The sequence below is a fragment of the Idiotropiscis lumnitzeri genome, chromosome 18 (assembly GCF_059441095.1).
Source record: "Idiotropiscis lumnitzeri isolate Australia: NSW breed Sydney's pygmy pipehorse chromosome 18, RoL_Ilum_1.0, whole genome shotgun sequence".
Lineage (NCBI taxonomy): Eukaryota > Metazoa > Chordata > Actinopteri > Syngnathiformes > Syngnathidae > Idiotropiscis > Idiotropiscis lumnitzeri.
This window is the reverse complement of record NC_142408.1, coordinates 308874-336764: the sequence shown is the minus strand read 5'-3', so window position 1 is coordinate 336764 and position 27891 is coordinate 308874. Positions and strand designations below refer to the sequence as shown.

Below are 27891 nucleotides of genomic sequence, written 5' to 3'. Positions count from 1 at the left end.
TTGAATCACAATCAAACATTTGTTTTTACTTTGGTATATATTGATCAACATTTTTGCCCAAACACTTTTCCCACCCCAGGTAGACTCTTTTCTACTGTCAAAGATTTGCCTGGAAACGCCTCAGCGACAGTTATCAGGTACGTATGACTAAAGCCTTAAGAATCTTTGATGATGTCACGCAAAACATAATGCCCTCTTTTTTTTTTTTTTGGGTCAGGTTGGAATCAAACACGCGTGAAAACCGCAACTAATCCTGGAAGAGGACTCTCTCTGTGGCATTGTTTGCTAAATGCGCCATTATAAAGAAAGTTGCATTGTATAATTAGAGAGTATGACATTTTGTCTTGAAAATTACCAGAAAGAGAAAGCGAGAGCTTGGCTCAGATAAGTTTATGACCTAAAGATTTTCTACTAACCTCTTTTACCCAAATCTGTACTTGTTTGCATCCATTGTTGAATAAATATCTTCAAATGATTCTAGAAGAAGTCTATGCGGGTCTTTGCTCCGACGTTATGCAGGTATTGCAAAAAGGCAACACATTTTCTGTAAAAAGATGTGACGCGTAATCAAAATGCATGAGCAAAGCCCGCAATTTATTGTGAGAAGCTCGACAGCAGGTTAGACTTCGGAGGGTGAAACAGTGTACAACAAATGCAAACGGGCGGGAAGGGTTGCGGTCGGCGACGCACAAAATGACAAAAGGCACTTACACAATCAAAGAAAAGCGTGGCGTTTCCAAAATAATCGAACAAAAGGAGAACCTGAGGGAGATGGTTCCTCTGTACAAGTTTTTCTCCCATCTTGTGGTTGTAAACAATGGAAAGTCACCGGGAAGGCCTTTTACCGGATCTGTGACTCGGCTGAAGTTTCTCTGTAGTACACTTCAGGAGCCACACGGTGGTGCCAGAGACTGCGATGCCTTGTCAAAACGCTGTTAAAGCCTGGATTGATTTCTGTTTTTTTTAAATTGACGCGTCGCTGGTCCGCAAAAATTGCACTGATACGAAATGCGGTAACAAAGTCGAGCAGATGTTTCAATGCGGCATTTCGCACACCTGTATCGTCGACACAGAATCTCCACCACTGTGTAATCCTACATTCGGATAATTAGATGCGAGACGACATCGCTGTCAGGAATGGCGAGTAAATTACTTCTTGGGCCGTGAGGTGTTAAACGTCACACGATTCTTTAGTCCTTGACGCTTTCTTCCGCCACAACTCGGGTACGAGCTCCAAAGATGGAAAACGACCAGATTGCTTTTTTTTTTCACCAGACTTTGTGCCCAATCACTTGTTTAGTTTCAAGCGGCGCACGTTTCAGAGCATTCTGTTGAAAAGGCAGAAACAACGAGTAAGATGATTATCGTCTTTGGCGGAGGTCCGGAGCATTTGAAAATGCAAACAATCTCAATTGGGTGGAAAGAAGAAGAACGATGAGTTTGTGCTTCAGCAAGTCTTTGGAGCGAACAAGGAGGTGCGCGATGCCTGATCATCGGTTTCGTGGGATACGCTTGCTTGACCGTAAAAAAAAAAAAAAGAGTAAATCGGAATACTTGGGACACAGCTCGGTCGAAGATGCGAGTACAGGTGGAGGAGCGTGTTGCAAATTCAACGAGTTGTGTTCGTCCGCGGTGCAAAACGAAGCTATAGAAAGGGCGGCCCGAAGTGCGATTCAACGACGAGCAGGAAATCGACAGACGTTCACACAATTCCGGTCCGGCGGCAGTCAAAATACATTCTATGCGTCAAGTACGGGCCACTGCCATGTGACCAAGGGAAGCCCCGCCCCCGCACCCTGAAACGACACCCACAACACTTGACCTCGTTTCGAACAACCGCTTGACAAAATCAAAGAACATTTTAAAACTGGAGTGAAGTTGACGTGGAGCCCGACACAGCCAAAATGGTCATTAGCAGCTTCTGACTTCTCTGTAAAACGTCAGAAAGAAAATGGCGTGAAGGGACAGCACGGGCAAGGAAACGAGTGCACTTGATCGGTTTCACAAATGCAAATCTTACATGGAGTGGAGCAAGAATACGAAATGGCTGAAGAGTGAAGTACATTGTGCAACAGATGCGGCAGTGACTTGTGCAGAGGAAGCGGAGATGAACACGTACAACTTTCAAGGGGGGGGATTTTAGTATTTGAGCTCCTTGGGAACCTCCCATGAAAAGAGAACACGGCCAAAGTGACCGTAAGCGGCGGTGCGCTGGTAGATGGGCTTTTTTAGGTCCAACTCCCTGCCATCGAAAAGAATACAACAGTGAGAAAGAACGTCGCGGAAAAGAAAAATGTGCCGACAGAACGACAGGAAATGCGCAAGGAGATACCTCACGATCACTCCGGGACGCAGGTCGAAGTTCTTCCTGACGATGTCCAGCAGCTCACTCTCATTCTTCTGGGATGTCCCGTAGTGGAAGATGGAGACGGAGAGCGGATGCGCCACACCGATGGCGTAGGACACCTGCCGCGGATTTTAGCCAGCCTTTAGCCACCCTCTGCTCACGTGGGCGCCGAGATGCTCGACTCTCACCTGGACCAGAACGCGCCTGCACAGTCCCGCTTTCACCAGCGACTTGGCCACCCAGCGAGCGGCGTAGGCGGCCGAACGGTCCACCTTGGTGTAGTCCTTGCCGGAGAAAGCGCCGCCGCCGTGGGCGCCCCAGCCGCCGTAAGTATCGACGATGATCTTGCGGCCAGTCAGACCGGCGTCACCCTGATGGCGGCAAAAACACACGTTCAGCTCGGCCACCGCTCCGACTCAAATGGCTTTCTGCATGTTTTTCGGCGTCGTTAGCGTGCGGCTCTTTATCAAGTGCAATATTCTTTGGTCGACTTCTTTTCCCACGCATGGGGATGGCCTTCTGCTCACAACACATTTTTCAATGAGATGTTGTGTTGATTCGAGTCCAACCTTTGAGAACTAGAAAAGGCAATTAGAAGCTGCAGGTTGCCACGTCATTTATCTGATGACTTATTTCATGTGAACAATCGATTTTTTCAAGTAGACCACGTACGTGACAATTAATTCCGGTACGGTGTCGATTCTAGTGGAAAGCCAAGGAAAACATTTTTGGAAATAAACAAGTAAATAGACCTTCGCTCCTTCTTGGAATCGGATAGGTTAGCGACTATTTGAAACTCGCTGATCGGCCGCAAAAATCCTATGGTAAAAAGCTTCATGGATTCTACCAGAGCGAAATTTTATTGTAGTGAATGAAAAGACGTCATCGTCGCACATCCTTCGTATGTTCCAAGTTTATTACATCAACTCTCACATCATCTCATCTATCGCATCATTTGATGTGTCAAATGTTGCCCACTTGGCCTCCGTTGCAGGCTGGTCATCCTGGAAACGGGGATTCCCCCATCTGTGGTCCCTTCTCAAGCTTTCTCACTTTTCCCCGAATGAGGTTTGGAGTTTTTTCTTGCCCTCCTGGGGGTTAAGATCGGGGATGTCGATTGCGGTTATGAAAAGCTCTTTGAGACTGTCTGTGATTTAGGGCGCTACAAATAAAATGGACTTGTTCAACTCAATGATGCATCCGCTGATTACATGAAGCATGACATTTATTAGGAAATGAAGGCGGAGGCAATGCGGCACCTTTTGGATCGGCGCAATGAAAACCAAGAGCATCTCGCGTCTTACCTGCGGCCCCCCGATGACGAAGCGACCGCTGGGTTGCAGGTGATAGATGGTGTCGTCATCCAGATAGCACGGAGGGACCACCGCTTTGACCACGCGCTCCTTCAGACTGTGACGCATCTCCTCCAGAGCGACATGCTCGTCGTGTTGCACGGAAATCACAATGGTGTGGACGCGGCGCGGAACCACGGCGCCGCGGTCCTGTCTGTACTGGACGGTCACCTGTCAGAAAAACAAAATGTCCACAAACGTGAACCAAAACACGACGGCAAACGCAAAGCCCGAGGCCAGACGTCGGCCAGCATATTTTTGTAGCCATGTAAAAATGCGTCCCGAGCTTCAAGCTAGCAAAGGGTTTGTCAAAGTGTGGCCCGGGTGCCACATCTGGCCCGTCCACGCTCTCTGCGTGGCCCTCGCAGATGAAATATGCAGAGCTTTTATTTGGAAAGTCGGCCTTTATGCGCACACTTGTGTTGCCAACTCGGTGACATTTTTTGCTACATCGAGCGACTTTCCGGAAATTATTTTCTCGTAATCGGGATAAACCTTAACAAAATGCGTTTCGCTCCGCGGAACGGACTGCCAGAAACTGGACACGTGCTCGGTATCTGACCTGAGTTTTGGAATCCGGTCGGAGCCACGGCAAAGTCCCGTCACGGCGTAACTCGGCCATCTTGGCGTTGAGCTTGTGGGCCAGGACGATCGTGAGCGGCATGCATTCTTCCGTTTCATCCGTGGCGTAGCCGAACATCAGACCCTGCGGGAGTCGTCGCGACATCAGGGACAGAGACGAGCCGAAATGGCGGACGTCCGTGCCGGTGTGCCTTCAGACCTGATCGCCGGCGCCGACATCCTCCTCTTTGCGGTCAAGGTGAACGCCTTGAGCGATGTCGCACGACTGCTGCTCCAAAGCCACCAGCACGTTGCAGGTCTTGTAATCAAAGCCTGCGGCCGACAATCGAAGCTCAATCATGCTGGACAAGCGTCGACGAATCAATGCTATTATTTGACAAAACATTTTCATTTTCTAATGGCTTCCGTTGCTCAAAACACTTCCCCGCGAACATGCTTTCAAAAATCATACGGTTAGGAATAGCGGCGAGCTAGTCTGCAAAAGCACTCGATGTTTCCGCAAGTTTACCTTTGGAGGAATCGTCGTAGCCGATATGCTTGATGGTCTCTCGCACAATTTTCTGGTAGTCCACCACAGCCCTGGAGGTGATCTCGCCAGCCAGCAGGATCATCCCGGTCTTAGCGACCGTCTCTGTTCGGGTAAAATAGAAGAACTCTCATTTCAAGAGTGAAACATCCTGAAGGACATGCGGCAAAGAAATATAAAAGATGTTGACTATTAAACTGGCCTGGAATGCAGTCATTACAAAAGTGCAGCAAAGGGGCAAACAGGATTGCGTTTGGGAAAAGAATAGCTGCAGGACATGTTCCGTGCTCGTTATATCAAGACACGGCTCATTAAAGTATTTCATTGAATTTAGTGCAAGCTCCTCGGTTAGGTCCTGCGGGCTTCGGAGTAACAAAAGAGAAGTTTATTTTTGTGATGAAAGCAATTCTTTGAAAACAAGAAGAAGAAAAAGTCCGAATATGACACTAAACATCCGCACCACAATCAAGTTGTAAGATTAAGTGACGCAAGAAAGACTTACCACATGCTACTTTGGCATCCGGGTCTTGGGTGAGGTGCGCATCCAAAACAGCATCACTAATTTGGTCGCAAATCTTATCTGAAGAATGACAAATGTACTTTTAAGATATTCTGAGCAGAAAAATAAATCAAATAAAAAAACATTCAAAGTAGTATGGTTACTGTGGCTTAATAAATCCACTGGGAACGACACTTTCTTTGAAACATAATAACGTGGTGCTGTAATTACCTTTTGGACCTCTCTTGTCAATCTGTTTTGACATTTTGCTTCTCTTGTGTTAACCAAAATATTAGAAACACCTCTTAACGTGATGCAACACAGGATTATTATTGCAGACATGCGGCTTCGTGTAGTTGTTATGGGACAGGTTTAACCGCTTTCCACTCTAGATTTGTATCGGCAACTGATACCTTTCAATCTTTAAAACAAGTCAAGATAAAGTTACTTTGTTGCATCAACAAACTAATATCTCCCTCCTCACACTTGAGAAGTGTAGATCACTTGTGGTGTTGAAAACAAGAAGCAGCGATATTTGTTCCGCTGTTCAGTTGTTTGTTTGCCACAACAGCTGTCACAAGACGGTGTTGAAGTCAGTGACAGCAAAACAGAACAAGCCCATCAATGTCCATCCATTATCTGAACCGCTTCTCCTCACGAGGGTCGCGAGGGCGCTGGAGCCTATGCCAGCTCTCTTCGGGCAGTAGACGGGCAGGGGACACCCTGAACGGGTTGCCAGCCAATCGCAGGGCACACGGAGACACTCATACCGAGGGGCAATTTAGAATGTTCGATCAACCTGCCATGCGTGTTATTTGGAATGGGGGAGGAAACCGGAGTACCCGGAGGAAACCCACAACCGCTGCCGTCTCTCACTGTGAGGCCATGGTGCTAACCAGTCGGGCCACCGTGCCGCCCTCATTCTGGATGAACCAACCTTTAAAACACTAATTGAATCGTTGATATAGATGTAGCTGTGTGTCATCTGCAGAGCCGCGATAGCCAACATCAGGGTTGAGAAGAATTTAATCCAAGGGGAGCCGAACCAAAGGGGTTCATGGACTGACCCTTGAAGGAGCTCACATGTCATGGTCATTCAAGCATTGCAGCACACTTTTTTTTTTTGCTCATAACTTAACGATGGCCAACTGGATTCATTGTCATGGTCTAAGTATTGAGAGGTTGACAGAAGAACATCACATTTGGCCTGCAAATTAAGACCAAAACAACAGCAGAATATTATAACAACAAAGAGAAAACAGAAGAATTTCAAGAATGATTACGTTACAATATAAAATATATAGTACAAAAATAAGTATTACACAAAGGAAAATCAGACAAATACAAAATTCCGAAATAAGAACAGGCATATTATTAGATGACATATTGCATTTTACGTTGACTGTTATTCTCCTGCCAATGCGAATGAAGTAGGAAGCTAACCGGCTAACAACTTGCTGATACCGGCGAGAAGGGAAATGAGACGCTAATAAATCCGCTTAAAGCCAACCAAATGCTTATTCCTCGTAAAGATAATGCGGATGAGAAGCGACTCAGACAAATTAGCCCGACTGAACTTGAAATGTTTTCAATTCAACCAAGTGTTTGCCATTTCGCCTTCCAATTTAACTAGCTAGCGAATAGCCGCGGTCAAGTTTACATTAAAGAGAAAGAAACGGAACAAAGTCCTTCGAAATGTTGCAAACACATGAAACGGGGCATCAAAACTCCACAAACTCACAAAAAGAGACAAGCCACATGACCTTGGACGAGGTGCTATCAAACTAGCATTTGTAAACATGCAACATTTCTTTTATTAATCATGGAAACAATTTCAAATTCCAACTGACCAGGATGTCCTTCTCCGACAGATTCGGACGTGAAGAGGAAGCAGTCGTCGTCGACGGGCGAGTTGTTATGGAAACCGTTTAGCTCGCCGTTCATCTTGACTGCGGTTAGCTAACAAGCTAGTCGTTCGGATAGCCTCCTTCTTCTTCTAATTTGGTAAATGTGGAGACAAACACGCGCACAGCCTTTACAAGTCTGCGTATGCGGTTCCGATCCAATGAAAGTTGCGTTGCGCTTCGGGCGACCCGCCGCTGGTGATCTGCAAACTGGTTGGACTGCTTGGGTTGTTTCTTGTATGGAAGGCAGGAGTGGCCTGAAAGCAGCAACCTATGAACTTGCTACTGCTCCCATGTGGCGCGGATGGAAACATTCAACGTTGAGGCCCAAATGGGACGTGGAGGCCGCCCACCAAGGGACTTTGCCCCCCCCCCCAAAAAAAAAAAACATCTTTCATTGCACAAAAGTAGAATCGAGAAAATTGAGCTTCGCTTGGTTACTGAATTAGCTGTCATTTTTTTGTTGCCAATCACAAAACAGAGTAACAACTTTCAGGTCATATTTCATATCAAGCAGAACATTTGTGAGTAAACTGATGAGGAAAATTATTTCTATGACCTGGTGGCGAAAGCTTTACGACTTCCGTATCACCTGAAGTCGGTATGGGTAAAGCGTTATCATTTTCAAAAGCATTATCTCGCTTGCATTGTGTCTTGCTGCTTGTCTGCCTTGGTAATTACAAAGCCTCACTAATCCAAATAGTCTCTCATTGTCTTAAGGAAAAAGAAAAAAAAACCCTCACATGACTCCGTAAACTTCGACTCGATGTTCTTCGTAGACGGGTGATATCTGTCTGCCGCTGGTGACAAAGGTCCAAGTTTCGAGATTCACTTTAACAACACGTGTCCTCAATCATTCTCGCTCCCAGCACGGCTGCATACGTATGAAAAGTGCGGACTCTCGTCTTTGTTCGTCTTTATGAGCAAACGCAGACAGGCGAGAAGAATGCAAAACAAATGTGGAGTTTTTCAAAGGAAAATCACCCCCAAAACTATTTGCGTTCGCAGCACACGTTAGCGCAACGTGCAGCCCAACTCATGACGGTCGGTGGAGTTTTTTTGTTTTTGGTAGACTTTGCGCAGGTGGAATGGGGCGTCACAGGGCGTTTGCGCCGTTGTGGGTGTGAACCTAAAATCTGGTCACACCACCTGCGCCACAACTTAGATGACGTTTTAGGTCACCAAATTGCGAGCTGCGCCGGGGTGAGCGCTGGCCCGGCGCACGGAATTGTCAGCAAGGCATAGAGCGGCGACCAAATTCACAAACACGACAAACTCGACCTGCCCTGGCATAAAAATGGAGATGCACCCGTTTTTTTGTTTTTTGCCAAGCGCAGTTTGTCTGTGGCAAATAATTAGGTGGGTCGGAGGTGTGGCAGCTTCATGTGCCCGCATGGCCTTCCTAAAGATGCTAGTTTAGACTTGCTCGGCACCAAAATGAAGATTTTGGGGATTTTTTTTCGCCGAGCGCACGGCCGCCCGCATACCTAAACAACTGACGGCCGTCAGTCTGGATGTCCAGTGGAACGTGCAGCTCAAGAACCATATTTCTAAAATCATCACTCAGATCCTTCATAAATGAGGTTTAAAAAAATGTTTAAAATATTTGATTTAATAATAAAATATATTTTTTTAATTAATTTTCTCATCATTAACTGCCTAATTATTCAATAACATACCAAAAGGTTAAATGACTTTTTTAATGTGACTAATCTATTATTTACAACAAATGAATTCATTCAAATGAAATAAAAATTGAAAGACGTCAGAAGTCTTGAAAATCAAAACGTTTGATGGGCCAAATGACGGAAGGGAAGATGCCGCACGTGGTGAGCGCGCCATACATTGCCCACCCCTGATCGAATCAAGTCGCACGTCCATCCATCCTTTCATTTTTGGTTTGAAACGTTCAATTTGGTGAATGTTTTGAACGCTGACCGACTTTTAGGCTTCAATTGGAAACTCTCACCTGATTCCAAATGCGTGTTTTTAACACGGACTTCAAGACAAAGGCCGACACGTGCACACACGAGTACACCTGATTGATTTGGACTTGCCTGCATGTCACATTCAATGCGCGTGTGTGTGTGTCGACACGTTGGAACTTGCGAGTCTCTAAAAGCACTTGTATGAGGGACGCGACACAGTGTGAGATGCTTCGGAAATTGACATTTGCAGAGTTGCGCACGGGCGACATCGTCGGGTATCTCCCTCACCTATGACGGGTTGTTCCTGGCTGCACGTCCAAGCTGTTTGAGTCCAGCGGGGCTTCCCTGAGCAGGTTTGCGCTCCCCTAACATGGCGGCAATCAAGGCCTCCGGTGCCGTAACAGACACGGGGCTGCGGGGGCTGAGAGGACTGACGGCCGGGGACGGCAAAGAGCCGGAGGAAAAGAGTCGTTCCTTTTTGGAGCCGGAAGCGGGTGAGCGGCTAGCGGTGGTCTCTTTGGGCAGGGGGCACAGGCTGAGGCCCTGCAGGGAGGGCAGCGGGTTGGACGCGACGACGGGGCTGCGGCTGCCACGGCGCCGGCGCTGATGATGCTTAACGGCTTTGGGGCTCGGGCTGCGGGAGTCGGAAGCCAGCAGGACCAGGGTGCTGTCGTCTTCCGAGCTTATCTCCGAGCTGTCGGAACGGCGCGCCGAAGGGCTGCGGATCGGAAGCTTGATCTGTTCGGGATGATAACGGCCTTTCAAAAGACACCGACGACAAAGCCATGCGCTTGCCTATAATTTGAAGAATTTTTTAAACGTTCAAAAACATTGAAACCATATTTGAAAAAAAAGAAAAACTGTTTTTCCACTTCTCAACCAAGACAACTTTATTTGTAGAGCACATTTGGTAACAGCACACTTAAAAGTCGAAACTAAAAAAAATGTCACGCCACAGAGAAGTTTGCCAAATTTGAGAAATCACCAAATAATATGAAATGAGACTTTCAAACCATAAAAGTTCAAGCTCCTCCCAGCTCTTAAATGCTGCCGAGGTGTTTGCTGAATGCACTTGAAAACGCGCGCAGGCCGATCAGCCTTCACCTGTCGATGGATACGCGACTCGGTCCAGAATGTGTTCGGAGGTCTCACGCGCATGACGTCGTGTTTAATTCACGTAACCATCGCCGACGCGTTTCTGACACGCAACACTACACCGAGCAAAATAAGAACATTTGGGATGAGCCCGTTGCTCGGCCACTCCTTAGCTAGCGACCATGCTCTTTAACGTCAGAAAAAATGGACTTTCTCTTAACTCATTCACTACCAGCCAAGTAAAAAAAATAAATAAAAAATAGATCTTTGACGTCTTTTGCCGTCAATGGCAGTAAATGAGTTAAATATCCCTTCCTACTTTTTTTTTGTCCGTGTTCAGTGAATTGAGAATAAAAAAGAATCCCATAAAAATTGACAGGAATATGAGGACATTTTGGAAATCAACTTGAAATGTGCAAATTTGGCAGATTTTGTACATTGTTGTCCAAAATACAGGCAGAGGGCCATTTGTAGCCAGCCCAAGACTTTTGAGTGGCCTCTTTACGACAACTCATTTGTCGAAACGCGGCATTCCGATCACAATTATGTTTGCGGAATACCCGTTTTCATCCATCGTCGGGGGCAACCATTTTGTCACTTGCCGTCCACTGAAAATGACATCCTCGTTGCTCAGCGCTCGAGTAAAAACCAATCACAGCTCACCTGTTTCCTGAAAGTGAGCTGCGATCGGTTGTTGTTACCGAAGCCCTGAGGATCTGGGATGTCATTTTCAGTCGACGGCAAGTAACAAAATGTTGTTGCTCAATTCATATTTGTATTCCACAAACACAATTTGGATCAGAATCTTCCCCCAAATTCTAATGTATGTTTTTGCAATAACAAACGATAAACGATAGTGTACCTGGACGTACGTTGACAATCCAACAATGCTGTTCATATTATTACTGTAGAAGCCAAGGATGTATTCACAATCATCTTTTGGCAAGTCCTCCTCTGAAAAAGACACCTGGAAACAGGAAGGGGGGGGAGGGGGTCAGAAATGATAATTGACCCCAGAATTATGAATCTCAATATGTGGCCCACCTGCCCTGAATGCTCCCCCTTGGCCCACACATATGCTTGGTAATCTTTGTGGTGTCGAAATCCAACCTGTGCGCAAACATTGACGTTGGAAGTGATGACGCAGGCAAGAAAAATGGCAAATGCAGAGCAAATCTTCGGACTGTACCTTGTATATTGCTACCCAGTCCCATGAGCTGCGATGATAATTGGCCGCAAACGTCAACTTGACCGTGGCATCGGAGACTTTGAGCCATTCCTTGCTAGCCTGCATCTCCACCAGAGGCATGTCCACCCGGAATGGGAACTGCGACACAAGCGTGCACTCAAACACTTGCAATTAATTGAACCACAAATAAAGTCGCAACATTGATGAGAACAAAATCTAGAACTAAAGCCAGCATATTTTGAGAACAAGTGTGAAACCAGCAGCTGCTGTTTCACAAATTGGCAAAATTCTCCTCATAGCAATATTTCATACTTCAAATGTACATTTTTTTTTCTTTTCTTTTCTCATCATATTACAACATCATTCACAAGGAGTGACTTTTTTTTCACGGAACGCTTTGTTCCGGTTTAAAAATTCAAATTCAACTTTTTCTTCATAACATTGCAAAATTAGTTGTGAAATGACAACTTTAGATGATTTATTATTTATTTACAAAAATGATTTACAAAACTGGAGCTCCTATATAATCCAACACATATTTACTGCACATAAATCACCTTTAAATTAGAGAAAAAAATAAATAAATCAACTTAATTCATATTTGTTTGACTTTTCACAACTCCTTGGAGAAATGTAATATTATTATCTGAACCGCTTCTCCTCACTAGGGTAGAAATATAATAAAGCAAGGTCATTCTAAAATCTAATCAACTTGATAGCAACGTGCGGCTTCAGTCTTCAAAGACGAGACCGATTCACACTCACGTGCAAGGAAAACATGGCCGACACAGGCTTGTGGTCACTGACGGTGAAGACCATGTGACTCTTGTATGCGTGCTGCGTCACTTTGGTCACGCCCCCCAGCCAGGACGTCAGACCCCTCTGAAGTGCTGCATTGTGGGTAGGAACGGGGGAGCCGGTGCGACGGAGGCGCCAGAGGACACGATCGGTCCATGCGGGCTTCCTCTTTTTAGCGCTGAACCATGTTGAGAAACATTAAAAACGCTGCTTAGGTTTTTTTTGTTTTGTTTTTAAATAACATGAAACAAAATGGTCAGGGCGAGAATGATGAAGGTCGGACCTTGTGTCATAGGTGTGTGTGCCCACGTCAAACTTATATGTAGGCGGGAATTTGAGTGGACCCTCCAAGAAGCCTTCCAGGATGGATTCGGTGCCTTTAGCCATGTTGAGCTGACAAAAGACAAATCAGAGAAAAAAACACACAAGTCACAAGTCATGAAAAAATAAAGGTGTCGCGTCGCAGCATCAACGCGATACAATAAGTCAACATGGTTTTGTAAATGTATGGCAAAGGTAAAGTTTGCATTTGTTGGACTAGAACGTGTTTTGGGGGAAACACACAAGATTAAAATCGCTTTGAATGTCATTTGGCGATGTTAACGTGAATGGAGAATGAAGATATCAAAATCAACTCGTACGTATGATATTCGGTGTGAAGCCGAGCTCCGGCAAAAAGTTCCTTACTTTGATGAGAATGAGCCTCACCTGATCTCGCTCCCACAGCAGCGGAAGCTTATTGCTGTCAATTGCACATTTCACCACATGGATGTCATAGTCTTCAATTCGGAAATTTAAATCTCCAAACCAAAACACAACGCTAGGGGAACAGAAACATATGACGTGTCGTATTGACAAATTTGCCGGTGCATATTTTCAAAGACGTCCTAAACAAAAGCCGCCCACTCGTGATCCAGCACGCCGGTGGCAGCCCCTCCTTCAAACTGCTGCTGCTGCAGGATGCTCTCAAAGTCCTCCATCCTCTGCTCCAGGTTCCCCATGTGAGCGGGCAGGTGACAGTTGAGGAAGCACACAGGGTGGCCAAAGACCGTCATCCTTGCACTCACGCCACCTTTGTTACCCTGCAGGGAGCGCAAACGCTGCATCACATCAAAGCAGAGCCAACCTTTACGCAATTATTTTGGAACACAAACGGTGGAGCAACACACGCATACAGATAATGCTCATTCTTTATCCTCTGCGCAGAACAATTTTATTGCATCTGACAGAGTGGGAATTCTCCACGTCACGTATATTTGTATAATATTGCTCCGTCGTGGCCAAAAAGTGCACACCAGAAGGAGCGGCACAATGTCTATTAAACTTTTTTTTAATGATGTCACTGTCTGTTTCAGAAAGATAAATATGAGAGATTTTTCATATTTAAAAAAAAAAAAACACATTTTCAGGGGAGGCACTAAACAGTTAGTTTTCTCAACATTAGTCACGATGTTTATATTGTTTTTTGTGAGTCAATCATTTTCATGAATTACATAATTCATTTATGATCAATAATTATAATAATTTTACAATAAATTGCGCGCATCCAGTACATTAGAATAAGACAATAATTACAAAAATCGTTTAAATAGTTTAAAACGGTTTTCTTTGACATTTTGTTCAGCTCGACCACAAATGACGTATCCGACCAACTGAAAAATCAAATACGGGTCTTGGGCACAAAAATGTGACCATCGCATGAGCTTCTATTGTTTTGTGCTAACGCAGCATCATAAGATCTAAAAAGATGTCATGTTTAGAACTGTTTGCAAAATGCCTTGACAGAATATTCAACATTTGGCGGCGACTGTGGCCTTTAAGTGCTCTTATTTCCAGAGAAACAAGCCAGACGCCCGCTGCATCGCTGACCTCAAAAAGAAGGAGACTGCAGCATCGACAGCGTGCGGAAGCTCAAACACTCACACGCGCTTCACCTTTCGACGCCGGCTCGTTACACCGAACTGATGCTAGCGTGCCGCGGCAAATTGCGCGAGGATCTAAATTCAAGAGCAGCGTGGCGCGCACGAACCCAACATCCGCCGAGTCCTGTACGAGTGCTCTGCGTCTGCACGCCTCGGAGGAAAGGAAGATGAGCACATTTGGAGAAGACCAGCAGCAGCACACCCTGCATCCGCTGGGATGCCACCTACAGACAAAACACAGCGACACAAAGATGCCTCACGCGATTGGCTGAATACGAAGCAAAAAGTCGGCCGCCAGCGTTGAAAATATTTGGGGGCATTTTCTAACAAGGTCAATTCAATACATTGTGCTTTTTGGGTTTGTTTGGCTCCGCATGATGATGATGAAAATGAAAAGAAATGACTTTTCGGGAACTCTGCACTCGCTTTAGCCACACCGAGTACAATGACAAGAAAGGGCTTTCTGGTTCCGATTCGGACAATTGTGTCATTGGAAACGTTTGCGGAAGGGGAACCTGCGCGCGGAAACTTTGACAGCCCTTGCTTTGAACAAGAAATCTCATGAAAGTGCAAGATTTATTTTTCGCAGTGATTCTGTTGAGAAATAACAAATCCGCAAAGTCTGATGAGTCTTTACCAACCAGGACATAACCGAAGCGACTGAGCGTGTCCATGCAGAGCTCACTCCACTGGTCGGAAAAAAGAGCATCCTTCAGCCGCTTGTTGATCATGGAGTTCACTTCCTGGAGCCTGCACAGTGTGACAATTGAAAATTCGAGCAAACAAACGAGCGGGCATCCCCGACACAGCCGCCGCGCTTACCCAACGACAAACATGTCAACGCTCCCGTCCGACGCGTCGGGTTCAAACAGAGCACTCGCATCCTCCGGCGGCACGGCCGAGCCCACGTTCCATGTGGCGATGTGGACTCTGTGACAGGGAACGTGCCACATTAGCGCTCAGTCATAACGAAGGCCGAAGCTCAGATAAAAGAGAAGCGTCAATAATCCCTCCCTCGTTTTACCTCAGTGATGGAAAAAGCGTTTTCTGCGCACGTCTTACGGAACACAAAGCCGGATGAGCCGGTGCGGCAAAGTATAGCGAAGGTTACAACGGTGGCGGGGGCGGAGCTTCCGATCGGGGCCGTCACTTCAGTGTGGGCCTCATTTACCGAACGAAATAAGATACAAAACCGAATAAAACGGGGTGGCATAACCGAGAGCGAGGCGTAGGGTGTGTGTGTGAGTCCAACGTGAAGACACTGAAATCTGACTGAACAATAAAAAAAAAAAATTTTTTAAATAAACCACAATCAACTGTAAACTGCGCAGTCAAGTCCCAAGCGATGAAACAAAGACAAAAGACGGCTGGAAACAAACGAATCCAACTTTTGAAGGTTTTAAGTCCAGCACAGAAGACCTGAAAGGCCCCCCAAATGGGTCACCGTGAAGAAGTGACGAGCACATCTGCCTTCAATTCATCAGGATGGGACTTCCGAGTTTGCAAGTCGTCCACAGAAGGCCGGCAAGTGAGGCACCGAAGCGTGACAAGTTGACCATTTACGATCAAATACAACAAAAGAAAAGCGCATCAAAATGATTTACACAGAATTGACCAATAATACAATTTGACAAACTCAAGTCAAAACTCTGCGTCAGCAATTTTCTGAGCCTAAAATGTTACTTTACCCCCCAAAAAATGATTTGACTAGGTTTAGATTTGTTTGTTGTTGCTTTCGTCCTTTTGGGTGCTTGTTGATCCTCGTTATCGTTTCCACGTTTGCAGCCATTTTCAGAGCTTTGGGCTCCTTTGTTGTCCGTCCGCTAAAGCAGGTTGTTGCGAATTAAAAAGTGCGGCTCATCGAGGCTAAGGGAAGACGGCCAAACGGATTTCAATCAGCTCCATTCCGCTCTCAGACGGCAGCTTTTCGAGAAACCAGCCGCTTTAAAGGACATCTTTCTCTTTTTCTTTGGTTGAGCTGAGGCCTTCGGGCGCAAATGACCTCGCTTACTGCAACGGCGCCGCTTAATGGACGCGAGAGTCAAGAGAGACGTCAACAGCTGCAGTCTCACCTGAAGTCGTCGTTCTCGCCAGCAGAGGTCTTGTCACGGCGCACGTGTGCCGTGTTGGCGGCCGGGGGAGGACTAAGACTCGATTTGGGGCTCAGGGAGGCTCGAGGCCCGTGAGGAGACACCGAGGACTCTGACGGCGAACGAGGCGGGATGTTGGCACTCTGAGGTCCCGGGATGCAGACCGGCATCAAATCGATGTTCTCGGGAGGGACCCGGGTGGGTCGAGTTCCGAGGGCGGTGGGTCTCGGTCGGCTTATGTTGGTCACCGTCACGTGGGCCGACCCGGACTTGATTTGCGTCTGGTCTGTCGCCGCGGGGGGGCTTAGAGCAGGGTGCGCGTCCGGCACGCCCGCCGATGGTCCAAAGACAGCTGGTCCTCGAGGTGGACCCGGACCCGGTGTGGTTTGTGCGCAGGGTCCGCGTTGCACTTTGGGACCTTGAGGGAGCGCAATGGGTGCCATCTGCCTCGTGCGATCCATTGGCCTGCACAGAAGAGCAAACAAGAAATGCTGGCAAACACCAACAGCTGCCTTTTTGGGTTTTAATTGTGCAAAAAAAAAACTGCATTGAGCACACGGACGACACGTTCTTCTGATTTACACCGCAGCTGCTGTCTGTCACAAACATAAAAGTGTTCAGAGTGAAAAACATGCATGCTGTTTCCTTAAATCCAAAGACAGATTTTATTTTCATTATTATCTCATCCACCTTCTTTCGTGCCCATCCGGTTCTGGTGGACGCGAAGCTTAACCCGGCTGAACTTCATTCGGAATACCGAGCGAAAACCAACGCAAGCAGAGACAAACATGCAAACAACCAGCAAAGATTCAAACCAAGACAAATGTGCTCACCGCTACATCGGTCGTACTGCTTTGTAGCGTCCAATTCTTTTTTTTTTCACTTTCCACATGACACCACCGACCGATCCCCCAGACATCCGCTAATGATGCCATCATGAGTCTGCAAATGGGGGCTGAGGAACTAAGTTTGGTTAATTAGAGCCTGACCTCCTTTTGGCAATGAAGGACACATGCAATATAGTTCAAAAGGGACCCGCCATCATCCTACAAGCATCGCCACGCTTTTGTTTACACGAGCAGCCTTTTAATAAACATCCAGAAAGGCTCAGCACCGCTATCACGACAAAGGCAGAATTTCAATCCAACTCCAAATTGGATGTCATGTTGAAATCGAAAAATGATTCATCCCATTTGTCCTACCTTTAATGCGTTCTGCTGCAAGGTGAAGCGCCGAGCACAGCTCATAAATTCCTTCTGGGAGGACGAGACCGGAGAGAGAGAGAGGTGGTTTTCGTGGCGGTGGTGATGGTACGTGGGCCGCACGGCTGTCGGGACAGGAGGCGGTCACGTGGTTTTGTGCATGTTGACTGATGATGATGATGATGAGGAGGAGGATTGGAGCTGATCCGATTTCATGTTGCACGGTGAAGCTGGACACAGCATCCTGCACGTCAACACGCCCCTATCTCGCTCTACCTCGGTCGCTCTCTCACGCTCACAGTGACGCATGCATCTCATATAGAAGAGATCATTTTAGCAGTACATTGACTTTAATCGCATGGTGACTGAGGATGAATTGTAAAAGGAAACCAGGTGTCACTATTCGACAAATAACAAAAATATTTTTTTTAATGAACAAACACAAAAAAACATGCGTTATTATTATCATTAATTATAGTTATTATTATTAACAAGTATTATTATCCATTGAGTGGCATACATGCAGCCCGGACCTGTTATGTTCCAAAGAATAAAGCGTGTTGTAGTTACGTTGGCTACAGTCGAAAAACTCAGCCAATCATCATCCAAATAAACGTGCACGTGGACTCATTCAGACGTCAGTCTCTGTAAATATCCCGACTGGTGTTTTTATGCCGTGCGTCCTCACCGTGACCAGCAAACCTGCAGTGTGCCGTGTCCTAACTGCATCATCTGTGTACCTCTGCTCACTTCCACAGTTCCTCATTCTCATAGAAATCGGCAACAGAGAGGTTAATCCTTCTGCTATGTTGCAGTGGTCATAGGTAGGAATGTCCACCTGAATTTTGGTGCCAATCGATCACCGTTTTCGGACGTTATATGCAATGAAAGTACAACGATTTCCAACGGAGAGTTCGAAATCGGTCCCTGAAATGACTCCGACTGAAACACGGAGAGAGCGCAGGGGGGCGTGGCCATATACCTCAATAAAAGTAGGCGTTCTTCCAAGTCGTCACTTGTTTCCTAATTTCTCCAAAATTAATAGATAAATAAGAAAATGATATCTCATGTTAATTTCCTGATCAGAAAATGCATAAACTGAGCATGTTAGTGAAAAATGTGCCATCTTGGATTTTGTCCACTTTTAACGCAGTCTCCATTGAAAAATATTTACTGCACCTCATTGGCGAGATGGTTGCCTGCTGCCACCCAGTGGTCACTAACGCAACTGCAACTTGTCTAATAGTTATGCTAAAGATGACTTGTGTGTTATGATGACGGCAGTGCCTGAAGTTGTGTAACCCGTTACACAACGTACGACTTAGATATACATCGGTTTTGATGTGTAACTCTCTCAGTTGCCGAAATCTAAGAGTATTTTTTCATAGAGCTTGGCAGCTATGTAATGTTTTCACTCCAATGGGGAAATGTTGTTCCAATAAATCAAAAATGCATGATTGTAGTACAAGACATCTTTATGTACGTAAGGGATGTATTTATTTGATTTTTTACCATAGCATAGCTACACCTTGGGATTTACACATGCTGAGCAATTAAATGATTACATACACAAGCTTCTTAAATTTGATACTGCATTGTCTAATGTTACGAAATGAGTCCAGATATAAGAAATATCTCTCAGTTGTTGCGATGGTGTGACACGCTGCAATTTCCAGGACTTTTTGTCATTTGATTGTTTTACGTTATAGAAATGTTTCGCAGACACAAATTACCATACTCATGACTTAACTACAACGCTCGCGTATGTTGGCGATCAAGACGACGTTGCGCTACCTACAAGTGTTGGTGTCGTGTCGACGTAACTTGGGAGTCGGAACTAATTTGCATGGTGACTCCTCCCACTGCACGCTTAACAGTACAAACGCGAGTAAAGTTAAGTAATTGTTCTCCTCTGTCAGCTTTTCCTGACTGTAAATGTGTTATGTAATGGTTACTAATTGGCCTGCGTAGGCCAGTGATGGACATAACACTGTATTACGTAGAACAAGTTTCGTTGGTGGTGGAAGAGCAGAATTCGCTTTAGGAACATTTAACAGAATGTCGCTGCGCAGCTGGCAACCCAAACCATCTGAAGAGTAAAGGTAAGGAATTATATTACATTATATTACATATTATATACATTACATTATATTACATATTATATTATATTATATACACGCATAGAAATACACTTATACACACATATATATATATATATATATATATATATACACATATACATATATATATATATATATATATACATATGTACATATACAAAATTATATTCTAAATTATACATTATATTATTTTCATGGTGGCTTATACGTTTTATTAATACAAATTTGTAGTGTTTAAATTCACTCCAGAGTTAGCGTAGGTTAACGATCAAGACTACGATGAATACGTACAAGTAGTTACGTCGGTGTCGTGTCAACGTAACTTCGAGTCAGAACTAGTTGGCGTAGTGACTCCTCCCACTGTACAGTGTATACAATAGAGCAAAAACACGAGTAAAGTTAAGTAATTGTTCTCTTCTGTCAGTCTTTCCCATAATGTGACTCTGTTTGTGTAACATTTACGAACGCGTCATCGTAGGCCAACGATGGACATTACATTGTATGACGTAGAACAAGTTGCGTCGGTGTTGGAATAGCAGAATGCGGATTGAACAAAACATCCTAGCGAGGTGGGCGAACCAAACCATCAGAAGAGTAAAGGTAAGGAAGTATTTTCTTTTTTTGTTGATGTTGTCTTTTACTTGATCTTATAATTCAAGGCGTATACATGTTAATATTAATACAAATATGGAGTGTCGAACGTCACTACTGATTTAGCGTTGGTTAATGATCAAGACTACGACCACTACGTAGAAAAGTTACGTTGACGTCGTAGGAATGGAACTCCAAACTAGATCATGTTGTGGCGTAGGAATAGATGGTTTGCGGCACTCGACCCAAACCGATTCGACATGAATTGAGTTTTTTCTTTCTTTATTTTTTAACTGTTATTGTAACTTTGATAAGACTTTAACGTCGGTTAATGAAATAGACCTAAATGTTTTACGTCCAAAAAAATTACGTTTTAGAACTGGAACTCGGCGTAAGAATATGTTATTACGCGGCACTTGGTCCGAGCCAAAACAACAGAAAAAGGTAAGGAATTAGTCTTGTCTTTGGCAACTTTTTTTTGTTTGTTTGTTTTATTATGACCGTATTAGAAGGGGTTTCTGTGTATGTCGTGTTCGTACAAAAATTACGTCGGTGTCGTGGGAACGAACTCGGAATACGTCGTCGCGATGTGATTCTGGAGAAACTTACGGCACCCACTTTCCGCCATTTTGGTTCGTTGTGGTTATACATACATGTTTTTTTTCTCTTTCTATAGTGACTTTCTCGCCGCCGTAATGCCTCCCAAGGGCAAGGCGGGCTCTTCCGATGGCCACACGTCCAAAAAAAGGAAAGCCATCACCATGGAGGTGAAGTTGGACATCGTGAAGCGATCGAAACGTGGAGAGACGCCGACGAACATCGGCCGCGTGCTCGACTTAAGCCGCTCTACTGTCGCGACTATCATTAAGGATCAAGACCGGATCCTGGAGCATGTGAAGGCATCACCGCACATGAAATCGACCATAATAAGTAAGCAGAACAGCGGGATAATGATGGAGATGGAAAGACTACTGGTGCTTTGGCTAGAGGACCAGCACCAGCAAGGTCTCCCCGTGAGCCTCGCATTGATCCAACAGGAGGCAAAGCGTCTATTTGAGATGTTAAAAAGTCAAAAAGGGGAAGGCAGTGAGGGGAAATCCTTTGCGGCCAGTAGAGGTTGGTTTATGCGATTTAAAGCTCGCGCTAATTTGCATAACCTTAAAGTGGAAGGTGAACCCCCAAGTGGAGAGAACGAAGCAGCGAGTGATTTCCCCACTGCCTTGGCGGAGATAATCAAGGAGGGGGTGAACAAGTGCTGTGCCCAACAAGTGTTGGGTGAGGGTTTGTTCTGGAAGCCTCCGTTAAACGCTAAAGTGGAGGTAGAACAGAGCCAAGAAGAGGAGCAGAACACGCCGACCCCAGAGCCCAAAAAGTTCACGTGCAAGAGTTTGGCGGCTGGTTTCTTGTTGATAGAGGAAGGCTTGGCCAAGTTCAAGGCTGAGGACGCAGACGCGGCCAGGTACGCCAGGGTCTTTAAGGGGGTCATGGATAACCTGCGGTGCTACAAGGAGATTTGGGAGGAGGAGAAGAGGGTCTCCTTCCAGTCAAACCTCGAGCGGTTCTTCAAGATGGTAGAGAGGCCCATACCAGATCCCATATCGGATTCCGAACCGGATCCTAAACCCTCCACATCAACGGCTCCGTTAACTCCTGCGACCACTTTATCTCCCACCAAAAAGTAGACAAGTGTAAAAGACGCTGTACTCTCTACCTCATCTCCTCCGGTATCTCCAGCGCCTTCTTTAGCCTTTCCAGTGTCTTTGTCGTCTCTACCTCATGTGACCTCTCCTGTCTCACATTGTCACATGTGCAACCGTCGGAGTAAAGGTAAGCAAATTCATTTGATTCACGGAGTCAATATTTTTGGAGCAAATATTTTCTAGAGTCAACTTAACTATGATGTTGCCTCGGGGGTACGCGCATACAGTAAGACAACTGGGCCTAATTGGACCGAAAGCTTAATTTTCTGGTGGTAAATCCTTGCTTGGACAACACAAAAGTTAATTGAAAGATTGTGACGTGAAAGACAATAATAGCCGGTTACGTGCCAGAAGATAAGCAAGAGCCAAGGTTACTTTAGTGAATGAAAACTAATGAAACGACACAAACGTAAATTGAACAAATGTTTTTTGTTGACGAAAAAAACTAAACAATAATGCATTTTTTTATATAAACTGAAACTATATTTTACAGATACAAAAAATGTAGATTTTGGGACTTAATACAATCTCTTGGGTTTATTTTTAATTGTGTTCTAATTGTTTTCAGTATGGCACGTCCATAAGGAACGAGTTGACCTTTTATTTTTGTACTCCGCGTCACCTCAAAGCAACATCATCGAACAGCAGTCAATCAAAAAGCTCAGCCACACCACGTTGCCCCAAGGCGACAGCTGTGCTTGCAGCTTGCTTGTTTGGAATGGCTTACTTGCTTTTGTCACTTAACTTTGGGGAAAAAAAAACCTCAAACAAACCCGCACTGAAATGGAATTGAAACTAAACAAAATCCTGGATGTAATCTATAAAACTGATCTCGCGTCTCCTCAGCGGCCAATTTTGACATCGGCCACAAACATCATCAAAAAGTATTGAACGGGTTTAACATTTCTGATTGATAATTGGAGCTTTGTTTTGATCGGAAAATATACAAATTGGGGCCGATTTTAAGTTTTTACCGTGCTGTCGGCATGTCATTTTAATGGAAGTCTGTGAAAAGTCATCGAATACGTCTCGGACAGTGTCAATCCAAAAAGTGCACTTTATTATCTTTGTAAAGTCAGACTGCATCTCATTTACACTGCGTGGGTGGAGCGAAGGACTACGTTCAAAAGCTCTTTCTGATGGCAAATTGCGAAGAATAAATATGTCGTGTTGAAAATTAAGCCGTAATAGACAGATACTAAGCCTGCTTTTTGGTTTTGACCAGGCCTTTTTCCACCAGGCAGCGGTAGAACTCTTGGATGTACGTGTAAACGCACTTCCAGTCGGGCTCCTTCATCCGCACCAAGTCTTCCGGGTCCAACAGTTGGGGGCAGCCGGCGAGACTCCTGCAAACGGGGAAGCAGCAACACCGCAGTCGTACAATCGGAGGGTCCAAAACAAAAATCACGGACATTCGGACAACATGGTGGCACGAGGACGGAGGAAGGGGGGCTCACTCTGCCGTGCTGAATGCCAGCTGGAAGTTGTCCCTGGGCTTGTTAGGGTTCAAAGTGGAATACTCAAAAGCGTCGGGGAAGAAGCGGTGCACCAAAGCGCAGAAGGCTATGCCGTCCTTCCAGCTGGAAGAGAAGTTGTGGATTTCCACCTCCTAAAAGAACGGACAGAGACAGTTGCCATGAGAAAAGCCAGAGCGGAGCACTAAGTCCCAGCCGAAGACACGATGACCTCATATGGCTCCGTTTTGGCCTTGCACCAGTCCAGAAGCATCTGTTTGACGTTTTTAGCATTGGGGGGGCCTTTCTGGGAGGCTTGAGCGGGACTCGCTTGACTGAGGAGGAGAAGCCAAGGTCAGTGCATACGTGGAATAGACAGAGCGCTCCTTGCTTTACCACGGCAAAAGAATGCGTGGTTTAAGGTTAGTTTTATTCCTCAGAAGTGATTTTCATTCCAATATTGACTCAAGTTTTGACTTGATCACTAACCCACGCTCAAGTTGTAGGAGACAATATGTTGAATGTCGCATACAAACCCAGATGATGGTAAGAACAGAAGGCCGTCTTAAAGTGACCAGATGAACGAAAGAGGAGTTGCAAGTACAACTCGTGAATATGAACATTACATTTTCTCAATGTGGCGGAATAAAGTCAATGTAAATGATTTATTTCTTCAAATTGTGGCCTCTCTCATGGATGCTGGCTGCCAATGAATCCTCACGACATTTTTGAATGAAAACATTTGTGACTTCTGTTTTTTCCTCCATCTCAATAGATGCCGTGATAATAGTACTAGTAATTGTTTTTTTTTATTTAAAAGAAAAAAAAGTGTTTTGTATTTAATTGCTCATTTTATGGTCAAGAGCCATTTTATAGAAATTGTGCCATCATAAATATTTTCTGTGGTCTTACAAAAAGCACACCAACTAATCATCAGGTGTGGTTTATTTGCAAGAAATTGTTCAGTATCACCAATTTTCTTTTTTAATTTAGACTCAGAATTCATGAAGATTCGAATCTTCCCAAAACTTGCCTCTGCATTTACGGCTGGACGGCCAATGTCGTCGTCTCGCCTGACCGTTTCTAACTCCTCAGGAAAATAAATTGACACAAAGTGCACATTGCTTTTGCATTAGTTGCTGAGAAAATATTTCCTCTTCAGTGATTTAACTTGAACAAAATTGCGCCAAATACACGCCGCCCCAAACAATCGCCTTAAAGTTGTGTTCTTTGTTCAAAGTTGACAATTGATGGTGCCTTCACACCATGTGACTCACCCGCCTGCTGTCATGGAGGCGGCTGGTCGGCCTAAGGAAAAAAAAAAAGCATCAGAGAATGAAACGAAGATTTCAAAACGTGTGCGATGCATTCAAACTATGAGAGCGTCGTAAGAAATGCGAATCACCGTTGGTTGTCGGCCGCCGGTCGACGGGTGCGCTCGCTGCACCCGTGACTCCCCCGCCCGGCGCTCCTCCTTTGTTCAGGCCCTGCTGCTTCAAGTCACACTGCCGGCATGCTCGCTCCCGCTCCCGCTTGTCTGGCAAGGAGTTGCAGATGGTTTTTTTTTTACTCGTGCCAATATTTGCCCCATTGAAAATTTCACATTTTTTTTTCTGCATCGTTTCCCCACTTTAACATTTAAGGTCATCAAACAAATCTAAAAATCAGACAAAGAAAACCCCAGTAAACATAAAACAATTTTTAACAATGCTTTATCAAAGGGAAAACAACTATTCAAAGCTAACTGTGTGAAAAAGTATTTGGTAAATAATGAATTTATTTTGGCGAATCCCATTTTTATTTTCACTAAGCACACACAAGCCTGATAACCAGCAAGAAATCGCCTAACTCCAACCTCCAGAAGAGCTCAAAAAGCTGCAACGATATGACATGATCCAAAGTAATCCAAGAAGAGATGGCAAGTAAAGTCATTGGCACGTATCAGTCTGGAGTGAAATGTTACAAAGCCTTTGGCAAAAAAGCTTTAGGACTCGACGAGAGTTATTCTCCACAAATTGAGAACGCATGAAACGGTGGGGAACTTTCCGGGAGGGGCGTGCCTTCCAAAATGACACCAAGAGCACAGCGACGACGCATCCAACCGCATCAAGCATTGCTGGCCTTCCTCGCCTCAGTTAAGGTCGGTGTTGGCGACGAGACGAAAAACGACACCCGTGGCCAGAGAGAACAAAGGCTGAACACACAAAGACACACACATCTGTGCACGTCCCAGAGTTGATCTCACCTCGCTTCTTCTTCAGCAGGTCCCTCAACGCAGCACGGATGAGTCGCCGCTCTTGGAATTCTCCAGCACTGTCCAGCTAAAAATATTTCAATGAATTTGGTTTTGCGCTTTCTGAAGGTCAGTTCCCTCATTTGTATTCAAATCTTAACCTTTGGCTTTGGTGCCTTCTGTATGGGATGCAGGAGCATGGCACACACGCATGAAACTAAATGCAGTAGGATTAAAGCTGATTTCCACTGAAAATGTCCAAAATTACGATTACGGTCTTGATCTTTTTCATTTTTTGTAGAATTTGAATTCCCTTTGCGTATGAAGCGGGTTGTGGCAAGCAAAAGATCCAGTAAAAGTATGCATCGGGGGCACCGAGCAGCCCCCAAGGACCACATAAGCAGCACAAATGGCTGAGCGGTAATGGTATATTGTGATTTTCTAGGAATGGAGAAACCCAAAAGCTTGTCTTTAAAACTAGCAATAACATCCATTTTGAGAGAAGAGAAAGGATACGCCTTGAACAGAAATATGTTCACGATGGTGGTCACCGTGCGACTGCATCAACTTGAAATGTTTCTATTTGATTATTAAGTCACATAAGAGGGGCAACGTTTGAGGATGACGGAGGACAGTTCTGGACCACTTCAATCTCCAACGTATTCAAGATGTAGTCAATTCTGAATTTGCAGTTGCACTCTTGTATTGGATTTCATTAGTTCATGCGTGTGTGCCAAAATGTTCCGGCCTGTATGAGAAGAGTCCATTTGAACTCACCATCTTGTTCAGAACGTCCTCATCGTCAATAGCGGCGAGTTGTTCGCCGGTCACGCTCGGAGTCGGTCCGTGTTCATGTCGAGGCGTCGGCTCCATCGTTGAGGCCAGATTACGGCGTTCTAATCCATGAAAGAAACGGCACGGAGATACAAGTAGGACATCCCGTGTGGCTTCAGCCTGCGTTAGTACAAAGAATGTAAACTGAGAGGAAACATGCACAAGTGGCTCTCGGCGTCACTGCAGCGACTGCCTCCGTGTTTGGAAAACACGTACAAATATAGTAATGGAGCAGCGAGTGCACAAATCAGATCAGGAAGTCCAGGGAAAGCCTAATAAAGCAATGGGTGCGACAAGAAGGACATCGGAGCATAAAAACTCCATGCAGGAGACGCCCACCTGTTGTCGAGATCTTCCTTGGAAGGCTTTCAACCCGTTTCCTTCCGACTCTTCAACAAGATGCATGCTTGGAAGGAGGCTGCGCCCATCAAGTGAAGGACATCAGTGCCATCTGGCCCGTTGATATTCCTTGGAATCCTCCCTGTTAAAACAGTTGACATTTTAGAAATCCCCAATGGTGATAACATCAGAAAGAATTTTTAATCTGAGCCAGAACCATATTTCATTTTTAAACCTGACAAATTTGTAGTTTGAAAAAGAAGCTAAAATAATACATTCGGTGATACAGTTTAATAATTACTTCTCATTTTTTAATTTAGTTCATATGAATAACTTAAAATATACAGTGGACCCCTGCTTAAATATTACTTTCAATGTGCAACTGTAAAACAAATCTCAAGTTAAAAAAAAAAAAGTAAAACTACTCACCCCAAAATGTCTTTTGTCACGTGACCCACATTGAGCAGTCAGACACTTTACTTTGTCACCATAAATTCCATTTTGTTCTTTTCTAATCTTCAGTGGTAAAATTAAAAAAATAAAAACACATTTCGGTCAATATTACCCTGTGTATATTTAGTATATGCAACAAGATAACCTGGATGGAACTTGTTACAGAACAACAAAGATCTGAGACGTTGCAATGAAATAATAAACCAAACTAAAAAATAAAATACTCACCCTTTGGCGACACCTACTGGAGAAGGAACAGTAAGGCACTATTACATTTGCATTTTAATGAATCACGTAGCTCATATCAAGCAGGCAGACATTTTCCCAAGTCACAAAAATGTCTGGCCTCTTGACAATTATTTGCCATCATCCAAAATTTGGTGGTGACACCAGAAAAAAAGTTTGTTCCGTAAATGTGCAGTTTGATTTTTTTTTTTCATCATTTATTTCCAAGAGAAGTGTGGAATTTTTGGGACATTCCAGTGTCACGTCTCCCATCTTGTGGCTTTCGTGTGTTTAAAATGTCACCGCAGCTTAACAAATTCTTCTGGATTAAGCTCATTATGGGCCGAAATATTACTGGTGAATCTTGTGGAAGCCAGGGCACAAATGGACAAAAAAAAAAAAGTTACATTTGGTCTCGCACCCAGCATTGAATGAAACAAGTGCAACAAGGAAGTCACACAATTCAAATGTTAGTTCTTGTACCGGTCCTTTTATTTCTAATGAAGAA

General features: G+C 44.8%; 3 protein-coding genes across 4 annotated transcripts; all 3 read right to left on the bottom strand.

The window, feature by feature from the left end:
- Positions 1–573: 573 nt before the first annotated feature.
- On the bottom strand, positions 574–7510 carry mat2aa (methionine adenosyltransferase 2Aa). The gene is made up of 9 exons (XM_088281633.1): positions 7157–7510; positions 5310–5387; positions 4790–4912; positions 4481–4593; positions 4262–4405; positions 3652–3870; positions 2536–2718; positions 2333–2466; positions 574–2242 (listed from the first exon to the last, which is right to left on the bottom strand). The coding sequence occupies exons 1-9, from the start codon at positions 7248–7250 to the stop codon at positions 2140–2142; spliced, it is 1191 nt and encodes a 396-aa protein (XP_088137759.1). The 5' UTR covers positions 7251–7510; the 3' UTR covers positions 574–2139.
- A 1386-nt stretch (positions 7511–8896) lies between these two features.
- inpp5ja (inositol polyphosphate-5-phosphatase Ja) lies at positions 8897–17715 on the bottom strand. 2 transcript variants are annotated; one of them, XM_088281813.1, is made up of 13 exons: positions 17435–17715; positions 16215–16697; positions 14965–15072; positions 14784–14892; positions 14250–14366; positions 13127–13302; positions 12929–13040; positions 12504–12613; positions 12188–12398; positions 11423–11560; positions 11278–11343; positions 11096–11200; positions 8897–9876 (listed from the first exon to the last, which is right to left on the bottom strand). In XM_088281813.1, exons 2-13 carry the CDS (start codon positions 16691–16693, stop codon positions 9427–9429), a joined length of 2181 nt encoding a protein of 726 aa, XP_088137939.1. In that variant the 5' UTR covers positions 16694–16697; positions 17435–17715; the 3' UTR covers positions 8897–9426. The 2 variants fall into 2 exon arrangements, with proteins under 2 accessions (XP_088137939.1, XP_088137940.1); XM_088281814.1 differs by having other exon boundaries at positions 9678–9876; positions 11106–11200.
- A 5167-nt stretch (positions 17716–22882) lies between these two features.
- On the bottom strand, positions 22883–27699 carry smtna (smoothelin a). Its single transcript, XM_088281018.1, has 8 exons — positions 26706–27699; positions 26310–26486; positions 25545–25620; positions 24705–24836; positions 24577–24607; positions 23532–23634; positions 23303–23454; positions 22883–23191 (listed from the first exon to the last, which is right to left on the bottom strand). Exons 1-8 carry the CDS (start codon positions 26769–26771, stop codon positions 23044–23046), a joined length of 885 nt encoding a protein of 294 aa, XP_088137144.1. The 5' UTR covers positions 26772–27699; the 3' UTR covers positions 22883–23043.
- Between the last annotated feature and the right edge of the window lie 192 nt (positions 27700–27891).